General features: G+C 47.0%; 1 protein-coding gene across 6 annotated transcripts in view; it reads left to right on the forward strand.

Annotated features, from left to right (window-relative positions):
• The window catches only part of blvra (biliverdin reductase A), an 87,350-nt gene that overhangs the window by 9,986 nt on the left and 53,860 nt on the right, over positions 1-23,504 (forward strand). For all 6 annotated transcript variants that reach the window (XM_072508788.1, XM_072508785.1, XM_072508790.1 and 3 more), the window contains one exon: positions 20,773-20,899. In XM_072508788.1, the coding sequence (XP_072364889.1) occupies positions 20,781-20,899 (119 nt within the window). In that variant the 5' untranslated portion in view covers positions 20,773-20,780. The remainder of the gene's footprint in view (positions 1-20,772; positions 20,900-23,504) is intronic.

Genomic DNA, 23,504 nt, shown 5'->3' on the forward strand with positions numbered 1-23,504 from the left:
CTTTTGTTGAGGTGAATGGCGAAAAACAATTTTCACTGTGTTGTATTACGAGGCAAGTGACAAGGCTTTTTCAGTCACTTGAGCCAACTCAACCACATTATCCAAGAATATCTTGGTTTCAGCCAGCAACATCTTCTGAATATTTGATCCTACAGACCTGGCCATGCAGCATGTTGCTGAGAGAACTACCAAGTTCACAACGTTCTGACGTTTAGCCAAGTCAGGCCACAAGAGCAAATACCTCTAAAGGACCGCCAATGGCTGTATGAACTTTATAGCGTTGCATAATGATCGAGGGTCCGAGGTTGTAGTGGTCCCTCAGTAGTTGCACCAATTGATCCAAGGATTTGGGAGTCCGGAGCATCTGGCAATATAAGCTTCACACAAGGTTATATGTTTGAGGGCTGCAAACTGGGAGTAATACTGGGAGTTTGAGGGCTGCAAACTGGGGCTGTTTAGCACAGGGCTAAATCGCTGGCTTTGAAAGCAGACCAAGGCAGGCCAGCAGCACGGTTCAATTCCCGTACCAGCCTCCCCAAGCAAGTGCCGGAATGTGGTGACTAGGGGCTTTTCACAGTAACCTCATTTGAAGCCTACTTGTGACAATAAGCGATTTTCATTTCATTTCATATTACTTCTTGTTTTTGTTCTGTCATGATTTCATTGGCAGTGAAAAGTATTGAAGCCTTTTGACATATTGGCCTCAACTTTCAACCTCCAGATCAAATGGATCAATTTTCCTGAATAGCGGTATCTCTATTCGACTGTTGACGATATTTTATCTTTTCAGCCCTCTGAGAGGCCAGTCTTCCCCCCTCCCCCCACCACTTCCAATTTTCAATGAGTTTCCTTCGACTAGATTGATTTATTCTCATCACCAACGTTGTGTTGCAAGGTAAGCGATGAGGCCGTCTTAAATCCCAACAGTGATTTATCATTTTTTTAAACAAATTTTCAACGTTTTTATAATTTACAACAACCCCACAAACCCTCCCAAACCACCAAATCACCTCCCCCTCAACAATCAATGGTAATCAACTCCCCATAATGCAAGATAAACAACCCCAACAATTGTAGAACCCATCACTCGCAGTACCCTTAAGAGCAAATTTCACTTTTTCCAGCACCAAAAACTCCAACAGGTTCTCCCGCCATGCCGAGGCACAGGGTGGAGAGGCTGGCCTCCACCCCAACAAGGCCCATCTGCAAGCAATCAGTCAGGTGAAGACTAAAATGTCTGACCGCACCAGCCTGCAGCTCCGGCCAGTCCGACACCCTGAATATGGCTTCTGGAGGAATGGGCTCCACGTCCGCAAAGAAAACCCCCGAAATGGTGCTGATCACTGTCCTCCAGCTTCGGGCAGGACCAAAACATATGCACATGGTTCGCAGGGCCTCTCCCAGATCGCTCATGGACATCCTTTCAAACAGCCAGCTCATTCTAGATTTTGTAAAATGCGCCTGTACACTACCTTCAGCAGTATCAGCCCCAGCCTCGCACACAAAGTCGAGGCGTTTACCCTCCTCAGCACCTCACACCACAGTTCCCCCTCCAGCACCACCCCCAACTCTTCCTCAAATATCCTCCCGTAAATTGATGAGATGGCCCCCCTCTCCAGCCCCCCCCCCCCCTCCCCCACTGACAGCACCGCCTTCAGCAACAAGGAGGCAGGCATTATTGGGAAGGTTGGGAAGACCTTCCTTGCAAAGACCTGCACCTGCATATCCCTGAAACTTTCACCTCGCGCCATCCCAAACTTCTCGCCCAACTCCTCCAGACTTGAAAATCGCCCTATCAGAAACAGATTCTTCATTTCCTTGATCCCTCTCTCTTCCCATCCCAGAACCTTGTGTCCATCCTCCTAATTCCCCCTAACCGGCAACCCGCCTGACCAAGCTCCAAACCGAAAATGGTGCCTATACTGCCTCCAGATCTTCAGCATGGCCACCACCACTGGACCCACTGAATACTTCCCTGGGGCCATTGGGAGCGGCACCATTGCCAGCACCCGCAACCCCAACCCCCTGCAAGAGCCTGCTTCCATCCTCACCTACAAAGCCCCCCCCCCCTTCCATCCCTGAATCTCCTCTGCATTTGTTGCCCCATAATAATTCATCAGATTTGGGAGGCCTAGCCCCCCGCCTGCCATCCCCTCTGCAGTATCACCTTCCTAATCCTAGCCACCTTCCCCACCCAAACAAACGAGGAAAACAGCCGATTCACCCTCCTGAAAAACGCCTTGGGCAAAAAGACTGGCAGGCATTGAAACAAGTACAAGAATCGCAGCAAAACATTCACCTTTACCGCCTGCACCCGACCCGCCAACGGCAGAGGGAGATTGTCCCACCTCAGCAAGTCAGCCTTCACCCTCCCTACCAATCTAGTGAAATTGAACTTGCGGAGCCCTGCCCAAACCCGGACCACCTGCACACGCAAATACCTAAAGTGAGATGCCGCCAGATTAAATGGCAGCCCCCCCCCCCCCCCCCCCCCCCCCCCCACTCCCACTCCTGAAGCGGAAACCATGAAGTACTCACTTTTCACTAAATTCAATTTGTACCCTGAAAACGACCCAAATCTCTGAAGCAACCCCATTATACTCCCCACCGGAAAACTCAGCTCCGATATATACAAGCCATCTGCATATAAGGAAACCCTATGCTCCACAGTCCCCCCATCCTTGCTACGCCCTTCCATAACCCTGAGCTCCTCAGCGCAATGACCAACGGCTCAGTAGCCAATGCAAACAGAAGGGGGGACATGGGGCATCCCTGCTTCGTACACCGGTACAATGCAAAATAACCTGAATTCATACTATTTCTGCACATGCTCGCCATCGGATCCTTATATAGCACTGTGCCCATGCCACAAACTTCGGCCCAATCCCAAATTCCTCCAATACTGCCATCAAATAACTCCACTCCACCCGATCAAACGCCTTCTCCGCATCCAATGCCACCACCACCTCCATCTCCCAGAGAAAGCACCACATTAAACAGTCTCCTCATATTCGACGACAACTGTCTGCCCTTTACGAACTCCGTCTGATCCTCTCTGAGCGCCTTCAGAAGGCACCCCTCCAACCTTAACGGTAACAACTTTGGCATTCAGCAGAGATATAGGCCTATACGATCCACACTCCACTGGATCCTTATGCTTCTTAAGCAACAGCAAGATGGAGGCCTGCCCCATTGTTTGCAACAAGACCCCCGTGTCCATCGCGTCTTCAAACATTCCCACCTTCAACGGCATCAACCTCTCAAACATTCCCACCTTCAACGGCATCAACCTGTCCTTAAATCTTTTATAAAATTCGACCGGGAACCTGTCTAGCCCCACAACGTTCCCTGCCTGCATAGTCCCCATCGCCACCTTCACCTCCTCCACCCCCATCAGCACCTCCAACCCTGCCCTCTCCACCTCCCCCAACCTCAGGTAATGTCACCCACCCAGAAACTCCCACTCCTCCTCCAGTGGCTCCGACTTATACATGTCCCGACAGAACTCCTCAAACACCTTATTAATCTGTTCCGGAGCCACCACCAACTCCTCCTTACTGTCCCGCACCGGAACTATCAGCCCCAGCCAACTTTCTTCCCGCAGGACTCACAACCACACTTGCTGGCGGACCTTTGCTCACCCCCTTTTCAGCACCTTTCATCTGGGTTTCAACATTCCTCGACTTCCATATGATTTCCCACACCAACTCATCCACAAACTACCTATGAAAAGGGCATAAAAGTCCAAAAACCAGAGACTCTAGCAGGAGCCACCTAACATGCAACCTCTACCTGCCTGCTGCCACGGTGTTTCACAGTGATTTACCTAACTAAGAAGAATTATATACACAAATCAGTACAACTACTACACAGATCTTGTTCCCACCACTCCCGGGCTAACTCTGACCAAACACCAACTGCCAGATCCACGCCGGAACACCTGATAGGCTAACATTCGTGCACTCCGTTCCCATGGGTTATGGGCTTGTCACATGACCTGGGATCCATCACCCTTTTAAAGGAGCCACGCTACCACAGACTCTTTGCTGAGTCAGTAAATTAAAAATATAAAATTAAGATCATCAGAAGAACAAAGGGAGACATTTGGAATACATTTATCATGCGGAGGATTGTTAGAATGTGAATGACCTACCAGAAGCGGTGGTACAAACAGAATCCATAATAGCTTTAAAAAAGAGGGTGGATAAGTATCTGGAAAACAATGAAATGGGTGTGAGGAAAGGATAAGGGAATGGAATTAAGTGAATAGCTCTTGCTAACTAGATAGCCTAGGCAGGAAAATGGAATGAAGACACAGATCAGGCTTGAACTAATTTAATGGCAGAAAAGGCTTGAGGGAGTGAATGGTTATTTCAGAGAACTGGGAGAAGCAGAAGTTTGAATCACTTTTTTCTATGATGTAAAGTTTATGAAACGAGAGATGCTCACTTTGAATTGAAGTTTACAGGGCTGCTGGAGACAAGAAATTGTTTTGATGTCCTGACTACCATGATGCATAATACAGATCACATAGTGTCTAGTTTTTTGATTTTTTAGAAAAGTATTAATTCGATCTACAGAGAGTTGAGAGTTCTAATCCTGTGTGAAAGTATATTGACAGTAACTGTCCCACTGTGCACCTGCTTGTTATGGATTAGTTTTAAAACTACTATTAAGTTCATGTCAATAACATTATTGTGTAATGTAATATATTAAATTCCTCAAATGGTTGGGAAATACAATAGTAACGAAAGGGGCATTAGGAAATGGTTGAGGAATTGAGAGTGATGGTCTTTCTTATCAAGCTGTGACACAGTGCAGTAAACCATCTGCACTGTGTATCATGATCCTTTAGATTCCCTCGGTATCTTTTCACGATCCTGTGTAAACATGAGGGTTCTGCTGGTGCTAGATACCGCAGTTTCAGCAGCTCTCACATGGCCATTGGGCATTTTAAACAAAGACAAGTTGTTCCAGGAACCCGCAGTTAAAGTGCCTATTCATGATGAGTAGCACAGCTGGGATGTAAGCCGTGACCTTTTTTTGACACATTTCCACCACAAGCCAGGGTTTGTATAAGTCCAATTTTCAAAATTGTTCATTTAGAGAATGTGGGCATGTATTGCCCACCCCTAATTGAAAGGCTGAGTAAATTGGGACTATACTCTCTAAAGTTTAGAAGAATGAGGTAATCTCATTGAAACATACAATATTCTGAAAAGGCTGGACCGGGTAGATACTGAGAGGTTGTCTTCCATGGCAAGGGAATCTAGAATATGGGGGCAGAGTGTCAGGATAAGAGGACGACCATTTAGGACCGAGCATTTAGAGATGAAGAGAAATTTCTTTAAACAAAACGTGGGATGAATCATTGGAATTCTATACCACAGAGAGAAAACGTTCCATTGTTCAATACATTTAAGCCTGAGATGGACAGTCTTTCAGGGAATTCAGGTATATGGGGAGCCGACAGGAAAGTGGAGTTGAGTCAGAAAATCAGCCATGATCGTACTGAATGGCGGGGAAGGTTCAAAGTGACATATGATCTACTCCTCTGCTGTAGCAGATTTTTGTTGAACTGCCTTCGTGTTCAGTGAACCATTTCGTACTAATTCTGTGACACACCCAGCCTAGCAATCTGACACTTGGTTGGGTGGGGTACTTGGAGCCACAGAGCTGATGTCAGCAACTTACTCTGTGAGGGAGTATCCACACTGATCCAGAAAGATGTTGATTATTGATCCTGAGAACAGATCATAGAATTCCAAGAAAGACTATTGTACAACAGAGTTGTCCAAATTGAGGTCCATAGTCCACATGCCACCCTGATGCCCTGGCAACCTGGCTTTCAAAGCTCCATTCCTACTTCTAATATTGCTCATTTATCCCATTTAAATTTTGTAGGTGTAGTATTTGTTATTAATATTTGTATTATAAATCAGTCAGAATTGTGGTATTCTGAGCATTTTGTTATGCTGCCTCTCTGTTGTGGATGTGTAAATAAAGGTTGTTCAATAATGTCTGCCTGCTGTGGGTCCACAACTTAATCTTACTCAGTGCAATACACAACAGAAAGTTAGCGAGGGGGGTGGGATGGAATTTTATTTTACATTTCATTTGAGAAGTTAAAGGTTGAAGAACATTGTGACATATCTTTGGGGTTACTAAAATTGACTTTGAGGAAGCTTAAGCAATTTGAAAGATTGCTCGATGTGCACATCATGTTTCAGGCCTCAATATCTGGAAATAATGCAAAAGGATACTCACACAATGTTAACACATGCTTATGGGCAATGTTGTTAACCTTGGTGTATCAGCATGCTACATAATTGAAAAAAAAGGCACTGAAGACTTATTTGTGGACAGTGGGAGAATTCAACCCTAACAACGAATGAAGGTTTCATATTTGGCTGAAAGCCAGTGAAGTGGGGGCTGAAAATAAAGTAAATGTTTCTCACCATGACGGGATTAAATGCATTTGATGTAGCTGTTGTCCCAGAGACCCAGTTGTAATGTCTGAAAGACCCCAGTTCCATGGGATATGCTGAAATAAATGGACTCATAACATGGCATGACGAAGAATGAGATTACATTGAAAGTTGGAGCTAGTGAAAGGAAACAGTTGCCAAATGAGTCTTTTGCTCTTGAATTAAAGAAACTTTTTTGTCACTGTGGATATGGTGTGAACTTTCTCAAGGGCAATTAGGGATGGGCAATAAATGCTGACCTAGCCAGTGACAACGACTATTCCATAAATTAATTTTTTTAAACTTAAAAATCGACCTTAGAGACATGTTCATAGAAATCTTAGAGAACAATAAAATCCAGGCCAAACGTTTGAGGAAAGGCAATAAGCTGACATGGAAGAAGGCCTGTGATAATGCCACAACCATATAAATGGCAGAAAAAGATGCTTGCAAATTGCAATGGAGTTTTTCCTGGGAAAGCATGGAGGTCCACGTAATCAATTAAATCCAGGCCATAGCAGACAAATTCACAGTCTCAGAGTCAGAAATTAAGAGCTACCTTTGCCGTGATAACCATCAACTATTTATAAATGCCCCATTTCCAGTCATTTTTAAAAAAATATTTTTATTCTCCATTTTCACATTTTCTTCAGAATTTACAGCCCACCAACAAGCAGTAAACGGTAACGAATACAATGTCAATCCCCCTACCAACAAAAACAATCCCATCCTCCCACCACCCCCCAAACAACAGCCCGCCTGACAATATAAGCATCAAATAAAACTAAACCTCACAAGGAGGAAAAAAGAAAAAAGAATCAGGAATCGCCCCTGGTCACCTTTGACACATACAGTCCACCCCCCCCTAATATTCAATGCCATCCAATCCCCGAAAGAGCACCATGAATGACACCCATGAATTGTAGACACCCCCCACCCCCCCTCCCAGACCCCTCCCCTCCACTTCCTCTTGTAAACTCCTCCCCCCCCAACCTCGGTTCCTTCCCCCAACTTTTCACCCCGGCTAGACTCACTGAAACCTGTTCTAACAGGCTCAGATGGCCACAGCCTCTCACCCCACCACACTCCCGTTCACTGCCCGGCTTAAGCGGCCAGCATGGAGGCCCCCGCCCGGGTCTCCTTCCCCCTTGCCTGGTCCCAGGAAAACCAAGAAATCCCCTTTAGCACACAACGCCAGCATACACACCCAAGCCCCAAAGAACCATCATTGCAAATGACAGTCCCAACTCTTCCCTTGTCCAAATATACAGCGTCGACTCATTTAGTACATACACCAACACACAGTGAAAAAATAAAGCTAAATGAGGCTACATCGGTACACGACCCACTCTCAGTCCCATTTCTCAATTCTGCCAAGTCCTACTGCCTTCGCAAACTCCTCCACCACTTCCGCCGTCCCAAAATAAAAGTCCTTGGATTTGGAGGTCACCCTCAACTTAGCTGGATATACTATGCCGCACTGCACTTTGCTGATATAGAGTGCCTTCTTCACCCGGCGGAAGGCAGCCCGCCTCCTCACCAGATCCACCGTAAAGTCCTGGTATATGCATATACCAGCTCCAGCCCACTGCACCACCCGCTTCTGCTTTGCCCAGCACAGGACCTTCTCCTTCACGCTGCGCCTACGGAAACACACAGTTACTACTCTTGGCGGCACACACGCCTTTGGTATAGGCCTCCACGACCGATGAGCCCGATCCAGTTCGTATTGAGAGGGATCATCCCCCTCCCCCAATAGCTCCGCCAACATCGTGGCAAAATTCTCCGTCGGCCTCGGGCCTTGCACCCCTTCAGGCAACCCACGATCCTCAGATTCTGCCACCTGGATCTGTTTTCCAGGTCTTCCATTTTGGCTCGCAGACCCTTGTTGGTCTCTGTCACCTTCTGCAACTCCTTCCCCATCGAGGTGAGTTGATCACTGTGCTGTGATAATACCTCTTCCACTTCCTTCAGTGTCTCACCTTGCTCCAGCACCTCCGCCGCTGCGCTTGATACCGCCGCCCTCACCGGGGCAATCGCCTCCTCCACCAGCACTTTCAATACCGCCCCCATTTCCTTCTTCATCGCTTCCATATGCTTTGTGAACTGTTTTTCAAGTTCCACAACCATCACTTTGGTCATTTCTTCTGCTGTAAGCGATGCGGCCTCCCCTGGTGCTCCAGCCTCCGCTTTCCTTACAGTTCCTGTGCTGACTTTTCCACTCACCGGCGGACTTTCATTTACCCTCTTTTTCATGGCCGTTTTTTTCCCAAGCTTGGACATTTCTCCTCCCTGTTCCTCTTACAGCTTTTTCAGCCTCCGTTGACCCTGGGACCGGGCGTTAAAACCCCAAAATTTCTATTCCCAAGCGGGAGCCCTCCAGTGTGCGGCTGCCTCCCGCCCGCCGTCACCGGAAGTACGCCCCATTTCCAGTCATAAATGTAGCTCGGTCCATCACGCAAACCAACCTCCCATCCATTGACTCTATCTATACGTCCCACTGCCTCGGAAAGGCAACCAGCATAATTAAGGATCCCATGCACCCCGGACATACTCTCTTCCACCTTCTTCCGTCAGGAAAAAGATACAAACGTTTGAGGTCACATACCAACTGACTCAAGAACAGCATCTTCCCTGCTACCATCAGACTTTTGAATGGACCTACCTCGTATTAAGTTGATCTTTTCTCTACGTCGCAGTTATGACTGTAACATTACATTCTGCAGTCTCTCCTTCCTTCCCTATGTGCGGTATGCGTTGTCTGTATAGCATGCAAGAAACAACACTTTTCAATGAACACTAATAAATAAAATAAAATAAACCTTCATCAATCCGGCAGCCCCATCTGCTTTTTGAATGTCCACAAAGGATGCAACCATTCACTTCTCTTCACCTCCTTAATCACCTTTCTTTTAAAGCATGTTCCACATGCCTGTGGGAAAGGCAATCATACTCAGATGATATGCAGGAGTCGTGGAAACAGTAATGCTTCAGGTCATGGTGCAGCTCTAGCTCACAGCCATGAACCATGGTTTGGATTATGGTAAATCGAAAGCTCATTCAGGAATCAGGATATTGTCAAATGTGCACGTGACAGGTAGGGAACTGAATTTGATATCATTGATCAGGTTGATCAAGAATTGTACTTGTCAAGGAGCAAAAAGCTGCGCAAGAAAGATGAGAGTAAAATGGCTGAAGATAAATGTGGTAATCACCACTGTTTGTATAATAAGTATATGAGAGGTTATAAGGTAAGGCTCCTGTACTACAGGTACGGGGGTAGATCCCTGCCTGCTGGCTCTGCCCAGTAGGCGAAGTATAAATGTGTTTGCTCACCGAGCTGCAGCCATTTCAGCAGCAGCTGCAGGAGGCAACACATCTCTGCTTAATAAAGCCTCGATTACTCTCTGCTCTTGCCTCGTCGTAATTGATAGTGCATCAATTTATTAAGCAGAGATATTACAGCGATGGAACTACGCATCAAGCCAGATCGCCTACACTGCATCCTCAAGCAGACAACGCCACGTCGGCCTTCGACCATTGGCTAGCTTGCTTTGAAGCTGACATCGGATCAGCGGCAGAACAACCCTCAGAAGCACAGAAACTCCAGATCCTGTACTCACGGGTGAGCTCCGATATTTTTCCCCTTATCCGGGATGCGCCCAACTACACTGAGGCCATGGCACTTCTGAATGGGAATTACATCCGGCCGATCAACAAACTCTACGCCAGGCACCTCCTGTCCACGCGGCAACAACTCCCCGGTGAGTCATTGGATGATTTCTGGCACGCCCTGCACGTCCTGGCAAGATTCTGCTATTGCCAGGCAGTTTCGGCCGTTGAACATACTGAACTCTTAATCAGGGACGCTTTCGTTATGGGCATGGGGTCGGCGTACATCCACCAGTGTCTTTTAGAAGGGGGTACGCTCGACCTCGCGGCGACCAAGCAACTCGTGACCTCACTAATGGTAGCCTCCTGTAATATACAAGCGTACGCCCCCGACCGCACACCGTCCCCCTCATGGACATCGTGGGCCTGACCAGCGGTCGCCCCCAGACAACCCCAAGCCTGCGCCGCGCAGCAGCCAGCCAACCCCAGGAAGCCTAAGTGCTATTTCTGCGGGCAGATAAAGCACGCCCGGCAGCGCTGCCCGGCGTGGTGTGCAAGCTGCAAGGCGTGCGGGAAGAAGGGACATTTCGCTGCGGTGTGCCAGGCCCGGTCGATCGCCGCTGTATCCAGGCCCATTGTTCCTGCACCCCCTACGTGCGACCCGTGGGCGCCGCCATTTTCGTCCCCGCAGCCCACGTGCGGCCCGTGGAGCCGCCATCTTCCCCCCCCATCAGAACTCGTGCTGCCCGTGGGCGCTGTCATCTTTAACATGCCCGCCACGTGCGCCCCATGGGCGCCGCCATCTTCAGCGTCATTTTGGACGGCGCCCCAGGACCCCTGCTCGTCAGGCACCTCATCTGACTGCTCATCGCCCGCAACCGCCGCCGACCAGCCCGGGGCCCACCAACACCAGCCGCAGCTTGCCTCCATAACGCTCGACCAGTCCCGGCCACACAACCTCTCAACCGCGACAACGACGGTGTAAGTCGATGGCCACAAGACACCTTGCCTTCGCGATTCCGGGAGCACGGAGAGCTTCATCCACCCCGATACGGTAAGGCGCTGCTCCCTCAAGGTACATCCCGCTATCCAAAGAATCTCCCTGGCCTCCAGATCCCACTCCGTGGAGATCCGGGGGTACTGCATCGCCACCCTCACCGTCCAGGGCGTAGAGTTCAGCAACTTCTGGCTCTACGTCCTCCCCAACCTCTGCGCTGCCTTGCTACTCGGTCTGGACTTCCAGTGCAACCTCCAAAGTCTAACTCTAAAATTCGGCGGACCCCTACCACCCCTTACTGTATTCGGCCTCACGACCCTTAAGGTCGACCCACCCTCTGTTTGCAAACCTCACCCTGGATTGCAAGCCCGTCGCCACCAGGAGCAGACTGTACAGCGCCCAGGACAGGACCTTCATCAAGTCGTAGGTCCAGCGGCTACTGCGGGAAGACATCACTGAGGCCAGCAACAGCCCCTGGAGAGCCCAAGTGGTAGTTGTAAAGACTGAGGAGAAACACAGGATGGTCATTGACTACAGTCAGACCATCAATCGGTACATGCAGCTCGACGTGTACCCCCTCCCACGCATATCTAATATGGTCAATCAGATTTCACAGTACCGGGCCTTCTTGACAGTGGACCTGAAATCTGCCTACCACCAGCTCTCCATCCTCAAGGCGGACCGCCAATACACTGCATTCAAAGCAGATGGCCGCCTTTACCACTTCCTTAGGGTTCCCTTCGGCTCACTAATGGGGTCTCAGTTTTCCAACGGGAGATGGACCGAATGGTTGACCGGTACGGACTGCGGGCCACCTTCCCGTACCTAGATAACGTCACCATCTGTGGCCACGACCAGCAGGACCACGACGCTAACCTTTTCAAATTTCTCCACACCGCCAAACTCCTGAACCTCACATATAACAAGGAGAAGTGCATGTTCAGCACCAACCGCTTAGCCATCCTCGGCTATGTTGTGCAAAATGGAGTTCTCGGGCCCAACCCCGAACGCATGCGCCCCCTCATGGAACTCCCACTGCCCCAAGGCCCTCAAACAATGCCTGGGGTTCTTCTCATACTATGCCCAGTGGGTCCCTAACTATGCGGACAAGGTCCGCCCACTCATCCACTCCACAGTTTTCCCCCTGACGGCTGAGGCCCACCAGGCCTTCAACCGTATCAAGGCCGACATCGCCAAGGCCACGATGCACGCGGTCGACGAGACCCTGCCCTTTCAAGTCGAGAGCGATGCATCAGACGTCGCTCTGGCCGCCACCCTCAACCAGGCAGGCAGACCCGTGGCATTCTTTTCCCGCACCCTCCATGCCTCCGAAATCCGGCACTCCTCTGTCGAAAAGGAGGCCCAAGCCATCGTAGAAGCTGTGCGGCATTGGAGGCATTACCTGGCCGGCAGGAGATTCACTCTCCTCACTGACCAATGGTCGGTTGCCTTCATGTTCAATAATACACAGCGGGGCAAGATCAAAAATGATAAAATCTTGAGGTGGAGGATCGAGCTCTCCACCTACAATTACGAGATATTGTATCGTCCCGGTAAGCTCAACGAGCCCCCCCGATGCCCTATCCCGAGGTACATGTGCCAGCGCACAAGTGGACCGACTCCGGGCCCTACACGATGGTCTCTGTCACCCAGGGGTCACCCGGTTCTTTCACTTCATAAAGTCCCGCAACCTACCCTACTCCATTGCGGATGTAAGGGTGGTCACCAGGTCTGTGCGGAGTGCAAACCGCACTTCTACCGGCCAGACCGTGCGCACCTGGTGAAGGCCTCCTGTCCCTTTGAACGCCTCAGCATGGACTTCAAAGGGCCCCTCCCCTCCTCTGACTGAAACACGTACTTCCTGAACGTGTTCGATGAATACTCCAGATTCCCCTTCGCCATCCCATGCCCCGATATGACGTCTGCCACAGTCATCAAAGCCCTCAATAGCATCTTCACCCTGTTCGGTTTCCCCGCTTATGTCCACAGTGACCGGGGATCCTCCTTTATGAGTGATGAGCTGCGTCAGTTCCTGCTCAGCAAGAGCATTGCCTCAAGCAGGACGACCAGCTACAACCCCCGGGGAAAAGGACAGGTTGAGAGGGAGAACGGAACGATCTGGCCCTACGGTCTAAAAATCTCCCGGTCTCCCGCTGGCAGGATGTCCTCCCCGACGCCCTCCACTCCATCCGATCGCTACTTTGCACTGTGACTAATGAAACCCCCCATAAACGTCTCCTTGCCTTCCCTAGGAAGTCCACATCCGGGGTTTCGCTCCCAACGTGGCTGGTAGCTCCAGGAACCGTTCTATTCCGCAAGCACGTGCGGCTCCACAAGGCGGACCCATTGGTCGAAAGGGTACAGCTGCTGCATGCGAACCCTCAGTACGCCTACGCGTACCCCGATGGCCGCCAAGACACAGTTTCCCTCAGGGACCTGGCACCAGCTGGTTCCCCATCCCCCCCCTCCAATTGCCCCGGCGCCACCCATCCTTCCCCCAGCGCACCTCACCACAGCCCCCGCTCCAAGTCGATCCGTCCTCCCATTGTTTCCACCCGGGGATGAAGATGAGGGCTACACGCTCCCGGAGTCACAGGCGACGAAGCCGGCGCCTGCATCACCACCGGGACTGCGGCGCTCACAACGGAGGATCAAGGCACCTGACCGGCTAAATTTGTGAACTTTCACCCAACTGTACACTTTAAAAATGCTCACATACCATGTAACTAATTTTTCCACCACCCCCGCTGGACTCTTTTTTAACAGGGGGTGAATGTGGTAGTCACCACTGTTTGTATATATGACGTATATGAGAAGTAATACGATAACGCTCCTGTGCTACAGGTACGGGGGTGATCCCTGCCTGCTGGCTCTGCCCAGTAGGCGGAGTATAAATGTGTGTGCTCACCGAGCTGCAGCCATTTCGGCAGCAGCTGCAGGAGGCAACACATCTCTGCTTAATAAAGCCTCGATTACTCTCTACTCTCGCCTCGTCGTAATTGATAGTGCATCAATATAATTCCAGTACCAACAGTAAAAATGAATATCAAAGATTCACATTCATTTCATAATAATTGCGCTGCAGCCGTTACTGATATCTAGAAAGCAGAGTACAAGTAATCCCAAAGTCACAGTCCCTCACACAAAACTGCAGTGAAACTGACTGTATTCCATTAACATATTCCAGTGCTAGGTCAGGTTAATGTAAGGATGGAATATGCTGATACATTCTATTACTTGCCTTTGGTACCAGAAGTATGGATCAAAATCTCCCTGATGGCCTGGAATTGTATTTAAGAAAATATAGTTAAAATAAGTTGAGTTATTTACATTTTAAAATTTGGATCAGTAAGTGTATGTCTGTCATTGAGGAAGTGCTACAAGTGTACAAAATGGTCTTTGAGCACGGAGGACCAAATGATCAAATTAAGCATTACAAAATTATAGCTGACATTTCGCAAGGCTAGGCCAGCGCCTTGTGCACAGTTGGAATGGTAAGTAAAGAACTCAATAGCTTTAAAAGAACAGGGGTGATTACGAGGTGACGAGCAGAGAATGGACTGCACCCTTTGTGGATATTCAAAAAACAGGTGAGTGCATCCATATTTATGGAGATTATACACAAAAGGTAAATAAGATGATCAAGAATGATATTTACCCATTGTCTACCAGCAACGATTGTTTTCTAATTTAGCCACTGGAAATGTGTACAGTAAGATAGATTTATGGAATGCATATTTGCTATTAGAATTAACCGAAAGGAGCAAGGAACTGCTTACCATTCATACACAAAAACAACATTTTCCCATATTTTTGCAGAGTATCAGGCTCTGACTGAAATCCAGCGTCTAGCTCTCCAGTTGCACAGCTGGGCTTTTACTCCAGATTTTGAGTCACTCTGGAACAAAAATTCAGGGCGCGTGTTTTGCGCTGTCACTGTGACGGGCCAGAGCCTGATAGAGCCGGAGAGGCCAGCTCCACTGAGATTAGGGTGCTGGGATCAGCACAGAAAATAAGCTCCCCCAAAGAAACGGGGACCCTTCCCAATATCAGCATCGGGGTTCCCCCCACCAACATCAACATCAAGGGCTCCCTCCCCCAACAACAGCATCAGGGGCTCCCCCCCTAACCCCTTACCAACATCAGCATCAAGGGCTCCCCCCAAACCCCCTACCAATATCAGCATCAGTGGTTCTCCCCCCCAGAACATCAGCATCAGGGGCTCCCCTCACCAACATCTGCATCAGGGGCTACCCCCACCCCTCACCCAACATCGGAATCAAGGGCTCTCCCCACCCACTACATCAGCATCAAGGGCTTCATCCACCACCCAACATTAGCATCAAGGCCCCCTCCCACCAACATCGGGGACTGTCATACCCCCTGCTCCCATCACCATCAGTCTCAGTGGGACTCTCAACCCGTCCACCAACAGATCGGGGACTCCACCCCCTAACAAATATAATACTAACCCCTCCCCCAATGGACCTTCCAGAGGGTTCACCTTTGGCACTGCCTCCAGCATAGGTTGGCACTGACAGGTTGTCTATATTTAACTTTGCACCCCCTGGATGGATTCCCATTTTTCCAAACACGGTGGCGAGGTATGAATATTCAGGGGGGGAACATGTGGTGGGGGGCTTGGTAATGAGTTAAAAATGTATGTTAACCTATTAAAATGAGGTTCTCGCCCTTTGCTACACGACAAGCAAAACATTAAGTTCCATGTTTCTCTTCAACACAGGCTAGACAATTTTCTGTTCTCTTACAGAATAACCCCATAGTCAACAACAGGTTGCTCACTTTATGAGTTAGTGTTCAAATACACTCCTAGGACAAGGTTTAGTTTGCTTAAATGTGCCGTTCATAGCAAAGTAAGACAAAATGAAGATGAGTTATGGCACACAGGTATGAAACTTAGAGCTCAGTACTGGTCTGAAGGTAATGTTGAAAAACCACCAAAATCATAAAGAAAAATATGCGATTGGAGTTCTGAAGAGACAAGGTGCATCCGCACATGGACTGAAGATGGGAAAAACTCAGTGAATGTCATGGAGATGATTTGAAAGAGGAAATCTGACAAAGGGAGAACATGATAAACCTCCCATAGGCCAAATTGCTCCTATAATCCAAGTGAAAATCAGAAAGAAAGTGATAATCAGAAGGAAACTGAAAGCTTTCTGGTATCACAGAATCCAATAGTAGAGTAAAATGAGCCAGAGTTTATGATTAAGACAAATCAATCAGTGTCGCAGGTCCTTACATTAAGTGGAGTTGGTAGTAAAAGATGGTGAGAGAGCAGAGTGAAGCCAATGGAAATGGAAAGAGATACCCAGAGAGAAAGAGGTATGCAGGTTGGAAGAAGAAAATAAAATGTTCTTTTCATTACTTCTTGACAAATGATACTTTTGTCAAAATATATACTGGAGGTTTAGATTTTCTTTACATGTAATTTGGCAATACCAGTCATATCTGTTTTGGCTATCATTAGCCTAACAAATTTGCAACCCAACCTGTTAAACGTTTCGGCATTGTTGATCATAGTATATTTTGAGAAATTACGTGCATATACCATTGTGCATTTCCACGGTAGCACAGTGGTTAGCGCTGTTGCTTCACAGCGCCAGGGTCCCAGGTTTGATTCGCAGCTTGTGCGGAGTCTGCGCGTTCTCCCCGTGTCTGCGTGGGTTTCCCCGGGTGCTTTGGTTTCCTCCCACAAGCCCCAAAAGACTTGCTGTTGGGTGAAATGGACATTCTGAATTCTCCCTCTGTGTGCCCAAACAGGTGCCGGAGTGTGGCGACTAGGGGTTTTCACAGTAACTTCATTGCAGTATTAATGTAAGCCTACTTGTGAGAATAATAAAGATTAGTATTAGTTGTTTTGTTTTAGATAGGGACCATTTGCAATGTACTGCAAGATTTGACTCTTCTGCCTTCTCTGGTAGAAAAGTGTAAATACGGTTAGTTCAGTAATGGTTGCCTGCTGTAGGCCCACATGTTACTATTACACAATACACAGCAAGCATTAAATGAGAAAACATCTATCTTAAAAATATGTGATTGTCACATCTCAACCATTTCAATTAGCCACAAATAGCTTTCAATCATTCCAAACACCATTGTGGGTTGCAGGAAGTAGGGTGCTTTCTTTTTTTGGCTGGACACTTAAGTTACACCAAAATTGATACATTTCTCTCTGTAAACCAAGTGGTCACATGATGATGCGGCTACCAAAAGGGTCACTTGATGAAAGCACAGGAGTTTTCCCCGGAGCGCGGGCAGAGCACAAGCATGGAGTAGCTGCTCAGCTAGTGAATGAAGTATTGTTTGTTAAAAGTCCTTGTTATCAGTGTTTGGGAACCCAGCACTTCTACATGACGTCATGAGTTGGCAGTGTAATATGTAGAACATCATTTGTGTATGATTTAATAACCAAACGGTATGTTCGGATAGGTGCTGCATGCATAGCCTGAGATTCTAGCATCTGGCCACAGGTGGCATAGTGACAGGAGTAGGTCACTAGAATACAGGCCTCATGGTGATACGAGATAATCACCTGGACAGCACAGAGACAAACAATCTGGACAACAAGCACAGACACATATCGAGCAGCTCCTGAGTCAACAGTTATTAATAAGAGTAAACCATAGTTATTTGTATTTAGCCATAATATCCAACTGTAATTTTACATCATAGAAACCCTTTAGTGATTTAGTTAATTAATAAACAGTTTTGTTAATTTACAAAGCCGCATGTTCTCTGAGAACTTCAGCTACAAAGACCTTGCCATTCGTGCAGGCAGAGAACATTACAGGCAGTATGGCACAAGGACTTAGTCACATCGGCCCGCTCGTCTTCAATTAAACCATTGGGGACAGTTGGGAAAAGTTTGAGAAGGAGTGGCATGTTTACTGTGGCGCTGCATTATCTGACAAATCAAATAGGGTACAAGTTTACACCTTACTAATCTTAGTGGGCCCTGGTGCCTTTGAGAGGTATGAGTCATTTATTTTCCAATTGGAGGAGGAGAAAAAAGACCCCAAAATAATTCTCAAAATTTTTGAGAACATTTGTTTTCCAGTAAATAAATATAATACTCGACAGGTATGCGTTTAATTCAACAAACAAAAGAGCAAATGAATCAATACAATCTTATATAGCAACCTTGAACTTAATTTGATTGATACCCTCATGCAACGCCGATTGAGAAGCAAAACATATTGTGATCAAAGTGCACACACCCTCAGCCCTTCAATGCCTTGTCAAAAGGTCAGGATCCAGACCACACGTGGCCATGACAAATTAGTGATGGTGCACAGCCATATCCCACAACCGAACAGTTATGTGGTAGCAGCAGACGGTGCCCTCTATGCAAGTGCCGTCACCTCCTAAAGTTATCGCAGCCCTACCAACAGATGCCACAGCACTCTAGTAATTCAGCCTACAAAACAGGCCTCCCACACCAGTGGACATGCAGACTCCTCCAGAGGCCTATGCAGCGAGCCCTGCACCTACTGAGTATACTGAAAGAGTGCCCCAGGTCATCCACTGTGAGGGCAGCAGCCTGAGAAAAACTAGATAACCAACTGGCAAATCTCATCACAACAAGAAAGGAGGGGAAAGAGACGTGATAGGCTATGCACCAGCTGCAACAGCTTAATCTGTGCCTCAACACATGTAAGTAGTTATGTATTGTTAGCCTGTTCAATCTGTATGTTATATAAGGATTCATACACAGTTACCTGTTCGCACACACTGATACATCTTAGTACCACCCATTGTCCCAACTGCAATAGGGAATATGCAGATCGAGTGGTCACGTGATGATGTGACAACAAAAAGATCATGTGTTGGGAGTTCTCTAGAGTGCGCAGGCAGAGTACAAGCATGGGGTAGCTGCTTAACTAATGTATAAAGTATTGTTTGTTGCAAGTCCTTGTTGTCAGTGTTTGGGAACCCAGCATTTCTGCAACAACACTTCAACAGAACAGTAAAATTCAGATATAAAATGCAGCAGCTTTAAAAGTTTGAACAAAGTCCCTCTATTGTTCCCCAGTTTTCCAACATTTATTTACTGATGGTTTCGGCACTCCAAATATTCTGCATTAATGTTGTTTATTTACTGATACCAAAACCTAGCTTACTTGCTGATCATTTTGACAGGAAGTGTTTCTGGTTGTAAAGAATGCTGATTTCAGTTGATGAATATTGGCAATGACAAGGCTCTAAAACCACAGATTTTATCTTGAAGCACTGAGCACTGGCATGGTGCACTGTATTTCCCCAACATGGTCCTTTGAAACATTTCCAATTATTTGCTAGATTAAATTGACATACTTAGTTTTGTTGGGGAAAGCACATTTTGTGAGAGTTTTGTAGAACTGTACAGTGGCTATTCTTCCAGCGCTTAACATTTTTAAATTGTCTTTTCACTGTATGTCGTAATTCCAGGCACCTTAAGTAGCAGGTAACAATCAAGTGAAACTAATACTAGATATTACTTAGTTAAAAAAAACACACAAGAGTAGCGGGAAGCTAGCTTTTCTGGCTTCAATTTTTTTAAATTCCTGTGTCTCATAAAATTACGTAGAATAAAAGTAGAGAAACAAGCCATTTAAACCAATGAGTCCATGCTAGTGTCTATCGCGACGCAATCCTCCTAATTTCCTTTTAAAATATTCTGGCAAATTCATAGGGAGTTCCTTTTAGTTTTTATATTGGTAACAAACAAGAAAAATCTTAACAATGTATATTAAACCACTCATTTTCAGCTAATCACATGAACCATTCATCATTCAGATGCCATCAGGCCAATGAGAACAGTCTGAGAACTTCCTGTTCTTAGCTTATGGATACAAAGTTATATTGATATAATGGGCTGGAAGTTTACAAATGATTGCTCTTAACGTTGCCCTGTTGATAGAAAGCACTTGGAATACATGTAAACTCGCAGAATTGAAGTTTATATTTTACCCCCAAGACCCTAATGTGTCAATTTATGTAGTCCACAAAGACAGAATATCTTAACAATCGTGGGTAGATACAGGGAGCTTCATCTGTTTTGAATAGTTCAAATACAAATTGGAACAGCTGAATTTATAAAGGCAAAAAAAACCTCCATAATGAAACCTGTTGTGCACCACATAGGTCATATTTGCCTGCATTAAAATCATTTGGGGAAAAATCACAAACAACATGGCCTTCATGTGTAAGCTGTACCGTGGATCCACTGCAGCCTCAGCTGTACACACTGTGTCCTTGCATGGTAGGATGGATTGCAACAGTGGAATACTGTGCCAGCTAATGTTAATAAGAGAGCATTGTTTCTCTCAAATGGGAAACTATTGGATTGGAGGAATGGTGCAGCTGCAATAGTACTTTAGGTATAAGTGCGGATAGTGTTTCTTTTTCCAGCTCTCAGAATCTTTGCATGACTCTTCAATCCAAATTGTTAAAGAAATATAGTGTCTTACTTCATTTAAATATATAACAAATGATAATACAATTGTACTAAACATAAATAGAAGTACAGGTTAATATAATTTGTATACAATTGTAATATTTTACTGTTAAACAGCTGTTGCATTAAATTACTCATACCACAAGTTTTAAATTTTCTTCTTTGACACAAAGATACTTGGTATGGAGATAATCTTAAATGTACTGTACTGATTACATTTTTGTGCTTATTTACAGTCATTGAAATGTTGGGCGTGGTTGTTGTTGGGATTGGGATTGCTGGCAGAGTTCGGATCCGCGACCTGTTGAATCCGCTACCAAACAGCGCTGTAGAAAAGCTTAAACTGATGGGCTTCGTCTCCAGGTAATCAAGTTAACACCATGCACTGAAACAACCACCAGGTCATGACATGGAACTGTGACATATTTTGGTTAAATTGGAACCATGGAACTCAGTTCCAGTGTAAGTGATGTGATTTGGCTAAAAGCTTTGGGGTCAAAATTCCTCAGAATCCTGCCCGTCTCCTGTCACAATTATGACAAGAGAACGATGGACATCCTCAGCTCCCCCAGCCCGTCCCCCAATCCAGCATGAAAACAGCAAACATCTGGCTGCAGAAGATCTGGGAGCTCCTGTAAAAATTGAAGAGACCATTAAGGGGTGGAACCCCTGTCCATTACTTACTTGGGTACCTGCAAGGGATAAGACAGGATAATGGGCATGGAATCCCAGTGCTGAGAAACCTTGTGTCTAAATTCAGCATAGGTTAAGAGGCTAGTGCGTCAAGCAAGAAGAGGTATACCGGCCTGCATCTCAAAGTTGTGAACACTGGGGTCCAGGCAGAGATTGGGGCATTGATTCTTTACAATTAAGGTTATTTTCTTGAAATTAAAAACCTTCTCATTTCAAAGAAGGTCATTGGTCCTCACACTGATCCATGATGAATTGCATATAACTATTTAGCTATTCGCTAATCCAGCAATGTCTTCTTGAAGTCTTTTAATTTTTTGAAAGTTCTATGTTTCTTTTACCTCAGCACCAAATGCCTATAAATACAGATCCGGCAAAAAATCCCTGGGATACACAAGCTTTCTTCAGTCAGAACAACACCTTGCCAACCTAATTCCTTATTTCCTGTCCATCAACCACCTTTCTATCCACACTGCTAGATTTTCTTTTATTTCATGCCTCAATATTTCTAACAAGCCCCTTGTGAAACACGTTATTGAACGGCTTCTGAAAATCTACATCCATCCAATCAGTCATTTATTCAAAATATTTAATTAAATTTGTCAAACTTAATGCACCTTCACCTAATCCATGCTGGTGGCCATTGATTAACCTTTACAATTCAAGATCCTACCCCCAACCCTGGCCTGGAAACATTGCAGAGATGTACCCAACTGACCCATTTTGTAAAGGTGTCATATTTAAATGAGGAAACCTCCGCTCACCTTGTAAACTTTAACTGAGTCAAAGACAGAGGCCCCGGGTAGACAAACTTGAGTAGTGGTGGGGATGCCTGAACTTGTAGCAGATTTTTGGAAGTCTGTCTATCGCATAAGAATACTGCCTGTTGCCTAATCATCATTTTCTACAGCCTCCATTATATGGCAAAACAATAAACCGTCCTTTGTCAGTAGGGCATCAGTCTCCCCAGCTTTTCTACTGGATATGACATTGACAAAGATTCACTACAGTCATTTCAAAAGTAACTGTCTTACAAATTTCCCTGGTAGGGATGCTGTCTTTGTAATGACCGCAGTAAATCTTTATTTTGTGAATACAAGGCAGAATAAATTGACAGAACACATTTCCTGTTTGACAGCCAAGTTCAAACCATTTGTTTGCAACTTCATTATTTACTGTACACAAAAAAATTAATTTTTTGCAGTACCCTCATGATGATTATATTTTTTCTGGGGTTTCTTTCGCTTTTCTGGTCCACTTTCACTACCAACTTATCGTGGCCACTCTTTTGAAGGCTTGATTCTCTGATAGGATACAGTTTCACAGATGGCATGCTTCCCTTGAATCTTACCCATCTACATTGATGATTGAACCCTATCCATGATTGTTGATAAGCAATTGTGTCTTGGCCAGGGAGGGATATCATAGCTGACAGCAATCGTTTCCTCTCCTGCCTTCCATCGTTTGTACTTACACATGGGATATACTGAGTAGGAATCAGGGCCGGGATTCTCCCCTACCCAGCGGGGCGGGGGAATCTGGCGTAATGGAGTGGCGGGAACCACTCCGGCGTCGGGCCGCCCCAAAGGTCCCCAAACACCAGCCGGCGCCGAAAGGACTTCGCCGGGCGACACATGCGCGGGAGCGTCAGCGGATGCTCACGGCATCCCCGCGCATGCGCAGTGGAGGGGGTCTCTTCCGCCTCCGCCATAGTGAAGACCATGGCGAAGGCGGAAGAAAAAGAGTGCCCCCACGGCACAGGCCCGCCCGTCGATCGGTGGGCCCCGATCGCGGGCCAGGCCACCGTGGGGGCACCCCCCGGGGCCAGATCGCACCCCCCCAGGACCCCGGAGCCCGTACGCGCTCTCTGCCCCCCCCCCCCCGGTAAGGTAGGTGGTTCAATCCACGCGGGGCAGAGGATCGCCGGGGGGAGCCCGCCTACCGGCGGGGCGCAATTCCCCCCCCCCCCGCCCCCGATTTTCTGGTGGCAGAGAATTCGGGACACGGTGGTGGCAAGATTCACGCCAGCCCCCGGCGATTCTCCGACCCGGCGGGGGGTCGGTGAATCGCGCCCCAGAATCTGGAAGAATTCACCATTCCCCACACAATAGGGACCAAGACACTGAAGCCAATTGTAGCTTTCTATTGCCATCCGAGCTGAGGCCCAAGAATTGAACCAAGGTCCGTCTTGACCTGTATAACTTAACCCCTGAAACTTTCACAAGAATCTTTTCCCCTGTTATTCTTAACCCCACCCGCCCCCAATACCCATATCCAG

This window comes from Scyliorhinus torazame, chromosome 6, assembly GCF_047496885.1.
Source record: "Scyliorhinus torazame isolate Kashiwa2021f chromosome 6, sScyTor2.1, whole genome shotgun sequence".
Classification (NCBI taxonomy): domain Eukaryota; kingdom Metazoa; phylum Chordata; class Chondrichthyes; order Carcharhiniformes; family Scyliorhinidae; genus Scyliorhinus; species Scyliorhinus torazame.